The sequence below is a fragment of the Pundamilia nyererei genome, unplaced genomic scaffold (genome assembly GCF_000239375.1).
Source record: "Pundamilia nyererei isolate P.nyererei 1_Seehausen unplaced genomic scaffold, PunNye1.0 scaffold00498, whole genome shotgun sequence".
Lineage (NCBI taxonomy): Eukaryota > Metazoa > Chordata > Actinopteri > Cichliformes > Cichlidae > Pundamilia > Pundamilia nyererei.
Window position 1 is genome coordinate 147,377 of NW_005187899.1, and position 15,510 is coordinate 162,886.

The following is a 15,510-nucleotide window of genomic DNA, read 5'->3' on the forward strand; positions in this document are numbered from 1 at the left end:
GAAGCGATTTTATTTGGCCCAAATCGTTTTTCTCATACTCCAGATGTTGATCTTGCAGCTTTGACTTCCCAGCTAAAGAGTTCGATCACAAATCTCGGAGTTAAAATTGATTCTGCACTCACCTTTGATGACCATGTAAACGGGGTGGTAAAATCAGTATTCTATCACCTCAGACGTTTAACGAAGGTTAAGCCCTTTCTTTCCAAGCGTGACTTGGAAAGTGTTATTCATGCTTTTATTACCTCACGTTTAGATTATTGCAATTCTCTTTTAATAGGGGTTGGGCAGGGCACTTTATCATGCTTGCAATTAGTGCAACATACTGCGGCATGATTTTTAACTGGCAGAAGGAAATTTGATCACATCACTCGATTTTGGCCTCTTTACACTGGCTTCCAATTGAATTTAGGACCCGTTTTGAAGTCCTTTTATTGGTTTTTAAATCTCTAAATGGTCTGGCAACTGTTTATTTGTCTAACTTGTTGAAGCCCCACGTCCCCACTCGTTCCCTTCGGTCAGCTGAGCAGTTGCTGCTTTCGGTCCCAAAGTCACGGCTGAAACTTAGAGGAGACCGAGCGTTCTCTGTTGCAGCGCCGATGCTTTGGAATAACCTTCCTCTCCATGTTAGACAGGCTACATCAGTGCCAGTTTTTAAGTCTTTATTAAAAATGTATTTTTATTCTCTGGCTTTTAACTCTGTGGGTAACAGACTTTTTTTATTTTTTTATTTATTGCTATGTCTGGTTTTATTACTATGTGCATATTAGTATTGTACAGCACTTTTGTCTACCAGGTGTGTTTTTAAAGTGCTATATAAATAAATGATGATGATGATGTTGCGTTTCAATTGGAAATGAGAGGAATTCGTTTTTTTTGTCTCATCCTGTACTGAAGCGGGACGGCTAAAGACGCACTTGACTGATCTTGCCAGCGAAGATTGCTGCTGCTCGGCCTGTGAAAGCAGCTCTGGAGGGATTTTCCAAAGTGTGAAAAGCTTTCTTGGCTTGAGCTTGAAACTTGAAGCTTTCCCCATGAACCAGACTGCAGGTGTATGATCTGAAAGTAGTAAGAATTCGATCCACGAGGTTCTAATGAAAGATTTAGAATTGTTTCAATGACGATGTGAAATCATTTTAGGACTAGACTGCAGACGCTCAGGGTATCTTGGCCTCTGCTGCTTGTACTAATTTTGAAGCTCCCATCACATATGATGACACTTGCTGATTGTAGTTTATTTTTCTGCTTGTTTTCGTCTTTATTTTCTCTTCTGGATGCTGTGATAGCAGAAATCAATCAAACAAGCTACAGTTCGATGTACGATTCTTTCAGTGCGTTGCCCAAAAACTTTCCTGTCGCCCTGTGGGGTTTTTTTTTCCTCCCATTTTAAAAACATGGTTTTCCCAGACATTCCTTCCAAGATATGACGCATAGAGTGTGTATGCTTCATAGTTACGAATTCTGAGTTAAAAATAGTCTGTGGCGAGGGTTGACTGAGGTCTCCTCCACCACCACCCCCTCTGTACTACACTTTCGGTCACAAAGTGAGACATGCTGGCCGTCCTGCTCCCACTTTAGTGTTTTATCATTACCACAGAACACATTCTAACCCACATGTTTTTACACTATGGTATCAGGCTGTCTGCTGTTAGCTGAGACGCCTTGTGATGACGGGATGAGTCCAATTTGTTGCTAAAAACTGTGGAGAAAACGGCAAAAAAAAAAAAAAATCTGCCGCTTTAGCAGAAGGTAACTAAATTATAATTATTTCATCGCAGATACTGTCTCTGAATCACAAAGACATTTCGGCCCAGTAGACGGTGCGTCTTACCAGTCTGGGGTTTTTAAAATGCAGCCTCATGTCTGTAACCTTTTCCACCAGCAGAACCCCCCCTCCCTAATTCAAATGGGATGGGACACGGTGGATGGAGATGGAGTTTGACAGGCATACACAGGCTCCCTTGCCCCATATCGATCCATTATACAGAGGAATCCTTCTCTTAAGAGCAGCCAGCTCCGGCTGTCCTGTTGAATAAACATGGAGATTCGCTGGCCGTGTCTCCCGGGGTGTGAGCGTGCGTGTGGATGTTTTTGAGTGACTTTCCAATGTCAGCATACAGGCACGGTGAAAAGTGTCGAGCATTGTAGTGGAAAAATGACGCACGCATTCGCAGAGAGTAGAAGATGGAAATCGGAGAACTGTAAGAATGCGGGAGGAGAAGTCATCTGCAGAGGGAGGCACAGAGAAGAGGGGGAGAGAGCAAAGATATTTCTAGTCAGATTTTAAAAGGATATGACAACATAGGAGCCTTTAGAGCTTCTTAGAGGTCTGCCTGTGTGTTTCAAGTCATGTTTTTGGCGACCCAGGTATTACCTGTCTGTCTTTCATGCTTTCACTGCCTCTTTCTCATCGTCACAGTTCTTTGTTTACTCACTTCCTGAGCATGCTGGCCAACTCTGGGAAAGGTTGACAAGGGGTCAAAGCACTGAACAAAACAGAGTCCAGCATTTAGCCTTTGCTCCTTCTCGCTCTCTCTCTCCCCCTCTCTCCCCCCTCATTTCTCATTGACTGTTTATTGTGCCCTCCTCCCCTCCCTTCTCTCTCTTTGGAGGTGTGTCCATCAACATCTGGAGAAGCAGAGCTGCTCACTGACAGCGGGAGCCCATTCACCCCCCATCTCCCTCCCTCTTCTCGCGCTCTCTCTCTTTCTCTCTCGCTCAGTCGCTCTGTATGTGTGCTTGCTGTTGTGGAAGTCAGATCGCACACTGAGGAGATGCTGGCAGCTGACTGTGGAGCGAACTCACAGAGAGGGGCATCAGCGTGGACCTACTATCAGGCTTATCAAGGACACCATGGCAGCATCTTTCTCTACTTCTCCTCCTCCTCATCACTCATTCCTCTTTTGAAGTGAATTTCAGAGTCTTTTTCTGAAACTTGATTGCTGAAGCGACTCACTGATCACTAAGAGCTTCCGTGGGGATCCGTACTCCCATCCTCTTCATCGTCCGCGGTGTTCTTCCTCCACCATCGGTGGGAGAGGAATTCACAGGCTTTGGCATGACGGAGATCTTGGTATCGGATGTAAACTTGAACTCGGTGTGCGAGCGTCTGGAGCAGAACTGCTGCGTGGATCAGAATCAGCACAATCTGTCCAGCCAGCCACAGACCCCTGTGCACAAGAGGCACAGCAACACTGGGGCCAAGCTATGGGGCCGCGTCCGCAGCAAGCTGCTCAGACAAAAGGTTTCTGGTTAACATATGTACACACACACACAAGCTGTGGTTTTTGCTCTTTAATCTTTTTTTCATCCTCTATTTATCACTGTGTCACTTCCATCTGTTGGTTCTCCCTCTCTTTTATCCTCAGTTCATCCCTTTCTGTGTGCGTGTGCTCTCTTAATGGGTGTCTTTATTTCTGAGTTGACTATTGTTCTATTCTGAAAGGTCAGATGACTGAATGTAGCTAGTGATGACAGTGATGGCTAAACTGTGACCCAGAAATAAGGATATGGGTTTATTTCCCTTTTTTATCCTGGTAGAATCTGCATCTCTATTACTAACTTTAATATTTGAGCTTTAAAAAGTATTGAATATTCTTGATTAATCCTGAATTGCACTGGAGTTTGATGCAGGATCGGTTACACTCACTTGTGAATAACTTGTGAGAAGATGTTAATATTTGAAAAAATGGTACCGACATGAAACGGGACTGTGCGACGATTTAATTAAGATAGGAATTCACGATCGCTCTAAAAGCACTCTGTTTAATAATATGAAATAATAATTTCCTGCTCCCTGCCCTCTCCTCTCCATCAGTCTTCATATCCACAAGCCTTTTTTTCTCCTTTAAAAAAAAAAAAAAAAAAGCTACTAGTGATGACTAAAAGGCAGCTTGTCATTTTTTTAGACGATCAGAATGGCTCCCTCTGCTGTTCAGTTGTGATAATGACGCCTCTTTGGCATTTAAAGCAACGATTTTTTCTTCTTCTGTTTATTAAGTGTCATATTACTCAATATTGTCTCTGAGACACACATCTGGAATGTTTGCGTGATGTCGTTTTGGTATGCAGCCAGTTATTATCCCTTTCTTTGTAGTGTCTGCAACTGGCCTTTCGTGGTGTTGCGACGTTGTTTAAATGCAGTTTCTGGTTTGTGACTCTTTTGGCTGAGCAGCAAAGGTTCTGTGATTCAGTGCACACCTCTGCACACACAGCTGAAACGGAGTAATGCGGACATAAGCTGAGGAATCTTTAGGTATTTATTTATCTGGAGGGGGTGACCACGTTCTTGCACAGCCCTCCTCTTCTTCAGCATCAACAGCGTTTTGAGCTGTAATTTGTGTGCATAATAACCGTGTTTATAACAAAGAGTCAGATTTAGGCTGACCTTTGCTTCCATGTTTTCCATTATTCAGCACGAGCCTGAGGAAAGCTGACCACTCTTTTATACTGAGCGGAATAAAACAGTGATTACATACATTATTTCTCTGTACACAGGTACCACCGTGTTAATGTCAAGGCATTAGAGGAGGAAGTCCCTTTGTCTCACTGCTGTCCAAATTTCTCAGCTTTGGCAATAAGTCTTTTTGGTATCTTGCCACCCTGCACTCACACCGTGCCGAAATCCCTGTTCACCCATCTGCTCTGTAAGGTTCATCCTTTAATTCTTGTCACTTTTTCTTTCTTTCTTTTTTTTTTGAGTGAGCTTGTGTTGTCATTTTTCCAAGCTTGGTTGCCTTTTGATCCTATCAGTCTTTCTACAGTCCCCCCCTTTCTTTCCCTCAGTCATGTGTTTCATTGCAACATGCTGGGGATTGCTCTCGATGATGTTTAACTATACACTGATATGATCTAAAACCATAACACAGCGGAGGCACGCATGGATTTTTTGAATAGTTCTGTTTTCTGTAAAGGGTTCATTCTTAGTTTTTGGTTAAGCAGTGTGTGTGTGCACTCTGTTGTGCATGCTTTTAAAATTAAATCATGCAGATATGCATTTAGAAATTTGAATCATAATTGTTGGGGCCAGGAAAAGCAGACTTTAGGGCATAGTGCGTCTTGTTTCTGTCTGTGCATCTGTGGCATGCATCATGTTATTTACTGGGTGTTTAGAGGAATGAAAAGGATAGGTGAGGGCACGGAAGTACACCAGGGAATTGTGCTCCCTACGTGAGCTGGAAGCAGCGCCTAATTAAGACACAGTGTGATGAGATGGGAAGCTGGCTGGAAAACGCTAATTGGTGTAGAACTAGACACAATATATTTGATGTGTCGCAACAAAGGAGCAAATAGCCTTGAGGCTGGGATGTGGGGTTGTAGCTTTTGCGTTGTGTTCTGTTTTTCCCTCCTTTTTGTGGACTTTTAGCCAGCTTAGTGCAGAGAACAATGCAGACTAAGCCATCGAGGAGAATCGCATCCGACCATTATCATCTTCCCTCCCACTCGCTCATCCTACCTCTTACCCTTGCAGCATTTCAGCTCCCATATGGAAATTATACTCTCCATTTTAGTATGTTGATTGGTGCAGACGAGATATTAGCATTTCATCCTTTCTGTGTGCCTAAAATGCCATCTACTCCCCTAATGGCCTTTTTATATAGGCCACATAAATCTCCTCCTGTCTCCACCGGAGGGCATGGCCCTTTATTGGCCCCAATTCATCCCCCCCTGTGTGCAAGATCTGTGATTGGTTAATGGGCTCCAGGAGGGGAGTGGCAGGTCAGTAAAGCATTCTCAGGTTGATGCCCACAGTGACCCCCTTGCTTCTGGCTGTGCAGCAGCCAGCATGCAAATAGCCTTTAATCTCCTTACAGTGACACAAAGGCATTAATCATCTAATTACGGAGTGAGATTTTGGGGATGTGCTATTAATCACCGTAGTGTTGTGCACTTTATTTTTGCCCCTTGCATGCAGGTATCTATAAAGATATGGTCACTAAAAGTGTATTTGTCACTGCTGGTAAACATAAAGCACATGCTGTGAGCCTGAGCAGCAAAAGTAATGCGATGAAAAGTTACTAAATAATCAGGAAAACAAACTCGCATAGTTGCTCAGTTGAATCTTACTCCAGTTCTTTTTTTCACATTAGCTGGGAGGTTAGTTGCCATGGCTACAGTTGACAGACTTTGGATGGTGGGAACGGTGCATTTAAATGATAAAATGTCAAAGTAAATGAAACAAAGTAGTCTTTGACTGTGTCTCTCCTCCATGTGGAAACGAGAGATGACACTGGTCAATAACAAAGTTCCTGAAATCACGTGAATTTGAAGAGATTTCGGTCTTTTCCTGAGCACGTTCATGCTGCAGCACAATGAAGAAATCATAAAAAACTGATCATAAGGGTATTTTAAGGAAAATAAAGGAGGTGTTTGTTTTTGACTCCGAATATTAAAGGAATATTTCACCCCTTTATGTTTTTCTGCGTTTCAGTATCAGTGCTCCGCTCTGCTGCAGGCAAGGATGGTGTTGCGTAAGTGTAGTACTCATCTGTGTGTCGCTGCTTACAGGCGCTGGATGAGAATCACACACTGCTGGCAGAGATAAAAGACTAGTCTGCAAATCACAACTCTCATTCAGTTGAAAATCCCTGCCGATTGGCCCAAACTAGGAAGAGAGGGCAGAAGGCAACATGGCAACCGAGTCAAAGACCTCCCATGGCCTCGTTGACATCAGCAGCTGTTGAGTAAAGAGTCATATAAACATTATGGTTCACGAATCCAAAAATAGTCCTGTTGCTTATGGAGCAGGAGCAACTTTGCTGCTGCAGGATGTGTTAGCTGGAAATTAAAAAGAAAAAAAAATGAAATGAAGGTTCAGTCACTGTGCGCACGGTTCCTGTAATCCTGCTAAATCCAAGGAGCCGCGCAGTTAGCACCACGTTCTAATTAAAGGACTAATAAAAAGCTTTCTGCAGCTGAATGAATATTTAATCAGGCAGAGAAGCAGTGGTGAAAAAGTGTGATGAAACACAAAGGACAAATTAAACAGCGATTCATTAATTTAGCATATCAAAAGATCAAGTTATGCTTTTTGCTGTGTTGTCGCCAGCACGCATTACCTCTCCAAGCACAGCAACAATAAGCTAATTAAGTCTATAGAGATTTCATTAGTTTGGCTTTACACATCACTTTGTACCTGACTGTTTGGTTCAGGCTTCTGCCGCTGTTTTCCTTCTCTTTGGTCTGCATTATTCAGCTCTTGCTTTTACATAAATTTATAATCACACAAAACAAACAAGTGTCCAAACACCGTTCTTTAGTTGTACTAAATCTGAGCAGCATGTGATACTAAATGTTCATATTGGTGACAAATTTGCACTTAACTGAAACGTAGTTTTGCAAACAACTGTCCTTTCACAGACCCGCATCGGTCACGCTTGTCAGATGAAAATGCTTTCATGTATAGTGTTCCTGTGGACAGGAAAGAGGGATCCCTGTGCACAGAGAACATCGTGCATGATGTACACCGATGCATCAAGATTCTTTGTAGCGCTGCATGTGTTGAGCAGCTCCATAGGGGATGCAGACCCTTGATTGCCCCTGTGTTGTTGCTGTCAGTCTCAGATCCACAGCAGGGTGGAGGGCGGGATTATATTTCCAGAGGGGAGGGGGGAGGGCTCTCAGTTAGTTCCCGTAGTGTAGTCATTATCACGTTCGCCTAACACGCAAAAGGTCCCCGGTTCAAAACTGGGCGGGAACAAGATTTTTTTCTTTTTCTTGAAAAGTAAAACTGAAATCCAGAGTACAAGTCTGAGTAATACTGTGTGACTGATAACCACATTCTGCCCTGTCGGTGTAAAAGAAACCATTTAGTAGCACAAAAGAATGACTTATCAGCTTTGATCTTGTAGATCATTCTGAGTAGAGCACAGCCTGTACTCTGTTCAAACTGCATGTACATGTCTGCCTGCTTCTTTATTTGGAGACTCTTAGTCATGATATCAAAGCCTGTATTCTCCATGACTGACCTAGAGTCCAGCAACATGCAGAAAAAAGGGTACTCAAATCAACCGTGACTTTTCTGTAGGTTTCTGCAAATGGACCGAATCACACGGCGGCCGCATGCTTCCCGTTATGTTCATTTCAATACGCTCAAACATGCAGGAGAGCAGATAAATGAGGGTTAGTGTGTTTAAGCACACAGAGTACAGAGTTAGTGGGACGTGCACATATACGGCCGGATGGAAGTAAACCGGCTGTACCTCATACTCGGTGCGCACACTTGCTCCCATATAAAAGCTGGATTCTTTTATATGGGAGCAAACGTCTTTTTTCTTCTTTACGTCTCTCATATCAAGTCTCAACTCTGTTACCTCCTGCCATCTTCCTGAAGGTTCCCTGACTGCGAGCTGTCACTCGGAATAAAACCTTAAATCCTCCCTCTGCTGTTAGACCAGCTGACTGAACTCATCCTCCGCTGACATTTTGTGCTTTATTCTGAATGAAATACTATAAAGTAAATGAAAGCTTGCTTCATGCAGGCCTCCTCTCAAACTCAGGGAAGCAGGCGAGTGGGGGAGCAAGTTCCTCTCAGCTATTTTTTAATAAACGGCCCAGTTGTGGATACAGGCTTGGACAGGGTCACTGAGTATACAAATGGCTGTAATGGACCCTCTTTGTTTTTACAACCCTATTTGAGTACATTCATTTTTAATCAGGATTTTTAGAAATGAGCAGAGTAATGAGGAGGAAATGGGTAGGATATTTATTTTTATTTTTTTCAATTAGTTTACTTCAGGGGGGCTTAAAGAGGCGTCATCAGTGAGCCTTGGATCTTTGCCCGGTTCCCTTCTCAGCAGTTGCTGTGTAAAGCCCCGATTGCAGTGATTACCTGTCCCTCGTCTGAAGCCCAAACACTGCTGGGAAAACAGGCTTTAGCGATAATAGGAATGCGTGAAACCGGTGCCAAATGGCCTTTTTACGAGGTAATGAAATACACTCACTAAAAACTTTTAATGCCGACAATAAGAGGAGCGCGCTACCCCTGCGCTCACCCAGCAAGAGTAATTTTCCTCTACGTTAAGCACATCGCTGTGCAGGGTTGCGATGACATAACTGAGTAGTGCAGATGCTGAAACTATAAAAAAGGCATTAGCTGTTGTGGCCTCGCACAGCGGGCGCAGACTCCAGGAGACTTAAAACAACAACAAGCTGTCTGTGCTGCCTAACTGAGAGACGTGAGAGCCACGCTTTGAGAATATGTGCGGTGAACCAGGAGAAGTGTCTCAGTCAATCTGGAGCCCTCGTTCGACGCCTGAGAGACTGCTGAAGGCGTACAAGGGCAGCAGAAGCGAAAAAGTTGTGGGACGATAAACTTACTGCCTTCAGTTTATTGTCCAGCATCTATGTTAGAGCCCGGTGTTACAAGCATTACTTTGCCTGGGCTTCGGGTAGTGCAGTCATGTCTCCAGTTTCCTTATTTTATCCTCCACTAAAACCGAACATTGAGCTCCATGTGGTTATAATTTTGGAGATATTTTTCAGTTGTTTTAATTATGTTTTAATTCTCTGTAGCTACAAAACCCCAAAGGTGTCAGATCATACTTGAATGTCTTACTGGGATTCTTCTTTAGTGAAATGTAAAGAGGTGAAATCGGCATTTCTCTGTCAAACACACGAGGACGGTTACTTTTGCTTCACCACTTTCTGTTTTAGAATGGAAATTTAAGGCTTTCTCAGGTTTTATTTAGAGACAGATAAAAGCATAAAAGCAGACTCTATCTCCGTACTACAAGAACAAACATTCCTGAGGATTTATGTGGGAAAAGAATTTCCCTGGTGGCAAAGTCCGGTTTGGTCACAACACCCACCGTGGGTACGCTGGAATGAAGTGAGCAGGCTTCGAGGAAATGTACAGATACTGTTGCCAGGCTTTTTTTTTTCTTCCTTTCTGTGTGTTGTATTGAGAAATGTCGAGTTGTCCAAGGGAGCGACGGCTCACTGATGATGTGATTAAGCAATTTTTCTGTTCCTGGGAAAATCCCAGTATGAATTTAGTCATGTCCTTATTTAGGCTTCTCAAAAATGTTAACAACCATGTTTCTGTCTGTGTTGTGTCTTTCAGCTGGATCCTCAGACTGTGCAGTCCAAGAACTGGCACATGGATGTCATAGAGATGAATGGGGTAAGTATCTGAGAGGGACTTTTAGCTTGGACTCGTCCAGTAAATAAAGCCTTCAAGGTCGGAGATTTGTACAGACAGAATTTTGAATAGAATAACTAAATATATACAAAGGAAATCTTGATTTATTTATTTTTCCATAAACTTTTTTCCACAAATTTTTCTTTTATTTTAGGTTTTTTTCTCCATATATTAAAATGATTAGCTTAAAGATCATCATCATCATCATCATTTATTTATATAGCACTTTAAAAACACACCTGGTAGACCAAAGTGCTGTACAATACAAATATAAACTTAGTAATAAGATAGCAGAAACCAGACACAGAAATAAAATTAATTAAAAAAAAAACCGATGTCAGTCGTCGCACACAAAGTGACTCGTAACAATCCCAGAGTTTCAGTTTTGCCTTCTTAATGTTGTTTGTTCCTCCTCAGATTAAAGTGGAATTCTCCATGAAGTTTACAAGTCGAGACCTCAGCTTAAAGAGAACGCCGTCCAAAAAACAGAGTGGCGTGTTTGGAGTCAAAATCAACGTTGTTACAAAGTAAGCTTGTTCCTGTTGTTGAGACTGAAAAGGGCTCAGAGCTCATGTGTCTAAATGATAGAATGAGACATTGAAAGTTTCATGAATAGGCATTCATTGATGTGTATGTGAGATGATGAGAAAAGTTCCCGTCTCATGAAAAGAAACAACTGTTTTCATGGCGCCTGTGATGAAGATGTGAAAGCCCAGTTCAGTCATCAGAAAATAACTGCTGTGCTTGTCCACAGGCGCGAGCGCTCCAAGGTGCCTTACATAGTCCGTCAGTGCATTGAGGAGGTGGAGAAGAGGGGGATCGATGAAGTGGGAATCTACAGGATCTCAGGGGTGGCCACTGATATCCAGGCCCTCAAATCAGCATTCGATACCAGTAAGACTCCATTCACTGTCTCTGTGTGACACGCTCTTCCTCCCATCGTCTTTACTGCACGACAATATCGTTTATTGTTCTTTCTCTTTGCAATGCAGTAGAGGTGATTCTGTGATGCAGAATATGTGCAATGACATTTAGATTTATACACTACTGTGCAAAAGTCATGAGCCACAGTTCATTTCTTTTGCTCTAGGAAAATTCCAAATAGCAATAATTTATTGAGAGGCAAAGATACAGCTAAATACAGAGTTTGTATGATTCTGAAACTTAAAAGTTAATATTTGTTATGACCACCTTTATTCGTCATGTGAGCCTGAACTTTCTTACTTTAAGCTGCCTTTTTGTAATTTCTCTTAGAAGTCCCAGGAACAGTAGGAAGAGGCTTCTTGAAGGACACTCAAAGCTCTTCTTTGGATGTTCTCTGACAGGATGATCCCACATTGCTTCAGTAATGTCGAGATCCACAATCTAGGGAGGCCAGTCTATGACTGATAGTATTGCATCATCCTAAAGATGTTGCTGCTGACTTTCAGTTCAGTTCTTGTGTAATCTGGCATACCTCAGCAACAGTCATCCGTCTACTTAGACCATTTCTGATGAAGCTTCAGTGAACAGTAGATGGATTAACTAAAGAAATGGGGGCAAATTGTGTTTTGCCAAATGCAGCTAGCAACAAAGTACCTAAAGATCCAAAGATAAAATAAACTCTTTGCTAAGTTGTCTGTTATGTGTAGACACAACAATGGTTCGTCCCCTGAGTTAGATGCCTTTTTTATGCTTGAGTGATTCACAGATTGGCGTGAAGTGGCTTAACAAAGAAAAAAACATTCCTCTGAAGCTGGTCAGATACAGACACAAGAACAATAGTTCAGTATCAGTGAAGTCTTATACTGATTTTCAGCAGAACACATGAGTCATCTGTGTTCTTGCACTTTGCTTTTAAAAATCTGTGAGACGCCCAGTGCACTCTGCACATTGTCAGAAACACTGGTCTCACTGCAGCGAACAGCTGAAACTGACAGGAAACCGCAGACAGACTGTATGAGGACACTCTGCAGGGCTCACTCTGTTTTCCAGCACAGCGATTAATTCGCTCACTCTGTTCAGCAGGAATCACGTATGAACAACCAGGTTACAGATGTTACTGGCAAACATTATAAAATGATCCACACAGCAAAAAAAATAAATCACCATTTGTCTTTTATTGTATGTGTCCTGAACTTGGGTCATGTGAGAGTCAGTAAGGCGATAGGTTTAACACAAAACCGGCTGCCCCCGCATTACAATCCCACCATACCCCATTTTTTCTCAGTAATTTCCTAAAAACGCAGCACCTTATGCTGCTTTTAGACGTAAAAAAATTCTGCAGCCGGGTTTTTAGTAACTGAGGTCTTTGCTTTAGCACTCTAGATGAGGGATTAGTGAAAACTGACAGTCAGGCAATCCAGGACAGATGAGGAGCAGCAGCTGTATCGTGTTCAAGGTCTCCTGTTGCATAAGAATCTTTGTGGTCACAGCTGCTTTTACTTCGCTGAGATGTGACTGAGCAGGGCCTAGCATCCACTCTGATGTGACAAACAAAAGTCAAACACCAATGCATGCGGGGTCGCCTCAGTCCTGGAGACGGAGGAAGCAGAGATCAAGTGTAAAACTTGAATAATGTGATAAGTGTTTGTGTCTGATTTACAGATACCAAAGATATCCTGGTGATGCTGAGCGACATGGACATCAACGCCATTGCAGGAACGCTGAAGCTGTACTTCAGGGAGCTGCCGGAGCCTCTTCTCACTGACCGCCTCTATCCCGCCTTCATGGAGGGCATAGGTGCGACCTTTGAGCTCTTACATTCATTCCAGGAAGTGTGTGTGTTTAGACTTTTGCCAAAGTGAGTTACAGTTGACCAACTGGAGAAGATGAGGACTGTTAGAAAGCCGTCTTGCCATAATTGAATCTGACATCTTCTTCCTCCCTCTCTCACAGCTCTCTCAGACCCAGCAGCCAAGGAGAACTGCATGATGCACCTCCTGCGCTCGCTGCCTGACCCCAACATCATGACCTTCCTCACGCTGCTGGAGCACCTCAAACGGTACACAGACACGCAAATACACACACTTTTTGTTATTCTTTAATCGTGCTTATTCGCTTTTTTCTTTACAAAAATGTTTAACCTGTTCCAGTCACTTTTATACATAAGACTAAGCTCATCACAGAGAATCTAACGGTGCTTGTTGGTTGTTGTTTCTGCAGGGTGGCTGAGAAGGAGCCCATCAACAAGATGTCCCTTCATAACCTGGCCACCGTGTTCGGCCCCACTCTGCTCAGGCCCTCAGAGTCAGAGAGCGCGAAGGGACAGCACATCACCTCCGCTTCTGACATCTGGTCACATGACGTCATGGCACAGGTGCATGGATGTTTTTGAAAGTTGAATACAAAGCTGCATTTTGTTATTTGAGATAAAAAAAAAATCGATTGGCCTAGCAGGTACAAGTAGTCGATGTTAAATTGGTGCGTATGTGCGTATCACAGCTGCTGCTTGTGATCTGCAGATGAATTTCACTCCCACATCACCCAGTGACCAATGTCACTGACCCCCACCCACCCCACCCCAGCTGTATTTAGACTGCAGGCGATCCATTCATCTCTGCAAAGAGATGTGTTTCCTGTTCACAAATAGCTCCGCTTGGCAGAATAAACAACATCCAGAGTAAATCATCATAAATGGGGGCAGAGTGCACATGCACGGTCCCATCTGTCCATTACAGTGAAGCCCAGTGTTTGCACTGAGGCTTATTTAAAGTCTAAATGTTTACTGCATTAAGAATACAACACGTCAGACAGATGAGGCCAGTGCTTCATCCTGCATGTAATCTAAGTATAATCTGGGTGATTTAGTGATGGATTCCTTTGTATTTTTTATTTTGTTTTTTTAATTAGAGACCCTCCACCTAGCAAAGTGGCAACATTCTCGCTAGGAGGTGATTTTCCTGATGAGCTGCGACAGCGTTAACCAGACATGTGCCCTTATGATAAAACTGGTTATTAAAGCGGAGATTAAGGAGAATTTGTGGAGCAGAGAGAGGAAGAACATTAGATTGATGGATTCATCTATGTTTATGAAGCTGATTTTCTTTTTAATAATGGTCAAAGGTGACCTTCCATCCATGGCTTACTGCCACAACCTTCCCTTACTCATTTTTAGGTCAGCAGCAATTTGTCTGCCCTGTAAATTGTAAAAATATAAAAATAAATGTAAAAATTCAGATATTTTAAAGCAAAGCACATCACAGCAGCCTGCTCATGAGCCATATCTGCTTCCATATTTAAAAAAATATATGTTGGTTGTAATGTTTCTGTCACAAAATCCAGAATGATCATTTTCACACTCATCCAAACGCAAATTGTTCCAGCAGAAGCTGTACTCATACAGCCTTGTTTTCTCCTCTCTTAGGTCCAGGTGCTGCTCTACTACCTGCAGCATCCTCCCATCTCCTATGCTGAGCTGAAGCGAAACACACTCTACTTCTCCACCGATGTTTAATCCCCGGCCACCTCCCACAGGGCTTCACCTGGAGACGAAAGAGTGAGAGAGAGAGAGACTCCATACAAACATTGGTCCCCAGCAGTCAGTAATCCTGCCTCAGCTCTCCCTCGCCCACAGCAGGCAGCTCGTCTCAACTGTACAGCCCCCCAATCCCCCAGCCCTCCCCTTCCACATCTCCCTTCCGTTTAAACCCCACATCCACCCGACCCTACCACACCCAGTCCTGTGAGGAGATGGAGCCGGGCACGTGAAGGAGATTTCCGGGGCGTCTTAATAGTCATGTGTCGTGTCCTGTAAACGTGAGGAGAGCCCAGCCGCTTCCCACTGGCAAGAAGACAGGGAGTTATGGGACCACTGTGGGGAAAATGGGAGGGGACAAGGGGCTGGAGGCCACAGCCTGGCGCAGTGGCACAGGATCATGCCTCGGCGTGTGGGGTGTTGTCATCCCTTTGCCAAGTTCTGGTTTGATGATTTGAAAAACCAGTCGACTCAAACTCTACTTTCTGTTTTTGTTTTCTTGGTCAGAGGCATTCCACAAATAAAGGCATTTACATGTTTTGGAATAATGTTTAGCACCTGATTTTTGTTTCCTTCCCTGGGCTTTGTGTGTGTGTGTGAGGGGGTGTGCGTGTGTGGTGGGGGGGGGGTGGTAGGAGGAGGCCAATGTGTCTGAATGACAGTGTGGATGTACATGACGTGTGTGTGTACTTGTGTGTTTAAGGGAACACAAGAATTATAGAAAACGGCCGTCCCAGTAAATGGCTGGAATTTTTCTTTTCCCTCTCTCTGTACTGACAAGCAAGAGAGGAGTGCCCTCCTCACTGAGTCTCGGCCAAATTAGCCCTATTTATTTTAAATATATATAATACGTGTGCCTGTACAGTTCTGTGCAACTAGAGAAATGCTCTAAGGAGTGTGTTTTTTGAAGTTTATT

The 15,510-nt window shown here is 43.3% G+C and overlaps 1 protein-coding gene and 1 non-coding gene across 6 annotated transcripts in view; both read left to right on the plus strand.

Moving 5' to 3' along the window:
- The window catches only part of abr (ABR activator of RhoGEF and GTPase), a 118,429-nt gene extending 103,227 nt beyond the window's left edge, over positions 1-15,202 (plus strand). For 4 of the 5 annotated variants that reach the window (XM_005754043.1, XM_005754044.1, XM_013916176.1 and 1 more), the window contains 7 exons: positions 10,061-10,120; positions 10,556-10,665; positions 10,893-11,032; positions 12,725-12,859; positions 13,016-13,121; positions 13,283-13,436; positions 14,484-15,202. In XM_005754043.1, coding sequence (XP_005754100.1) covers positions 10,061-10,120; positions 10,556-10,665; positions 10,893-11,032; positions 12,725-12,859; positions 13,016-13,121; positions 13,283-13,436; positions 14,484-14,573 — 795 coding nt within the window. In that variant the 3' untranslated portion in view covers positions 14,574-15,202. Of the gene's footprint in view, positions 1-2,655; positions 3,242-10,060; positions 10,121-10,555; positions 10,666-10,892; positions 11,033-12,724; positions 12,860-13,015; positions 13,122-13,282; positions 13,437-14,483 lie in introns of those variants that run through there. The other variant, XM_005754046.1, reaches the window with a different exon arrangement.
- Positions 7,624-7,696, plus strand: trnav-aac (transfer RNA valine (anticodon AAC)). The gene has a single exon. It is a non-coding gene; the product is annotated as a tRNA-Val (tRNA).
- Positions 15,203-15,510: the final 308 nt, after the last annotated feature.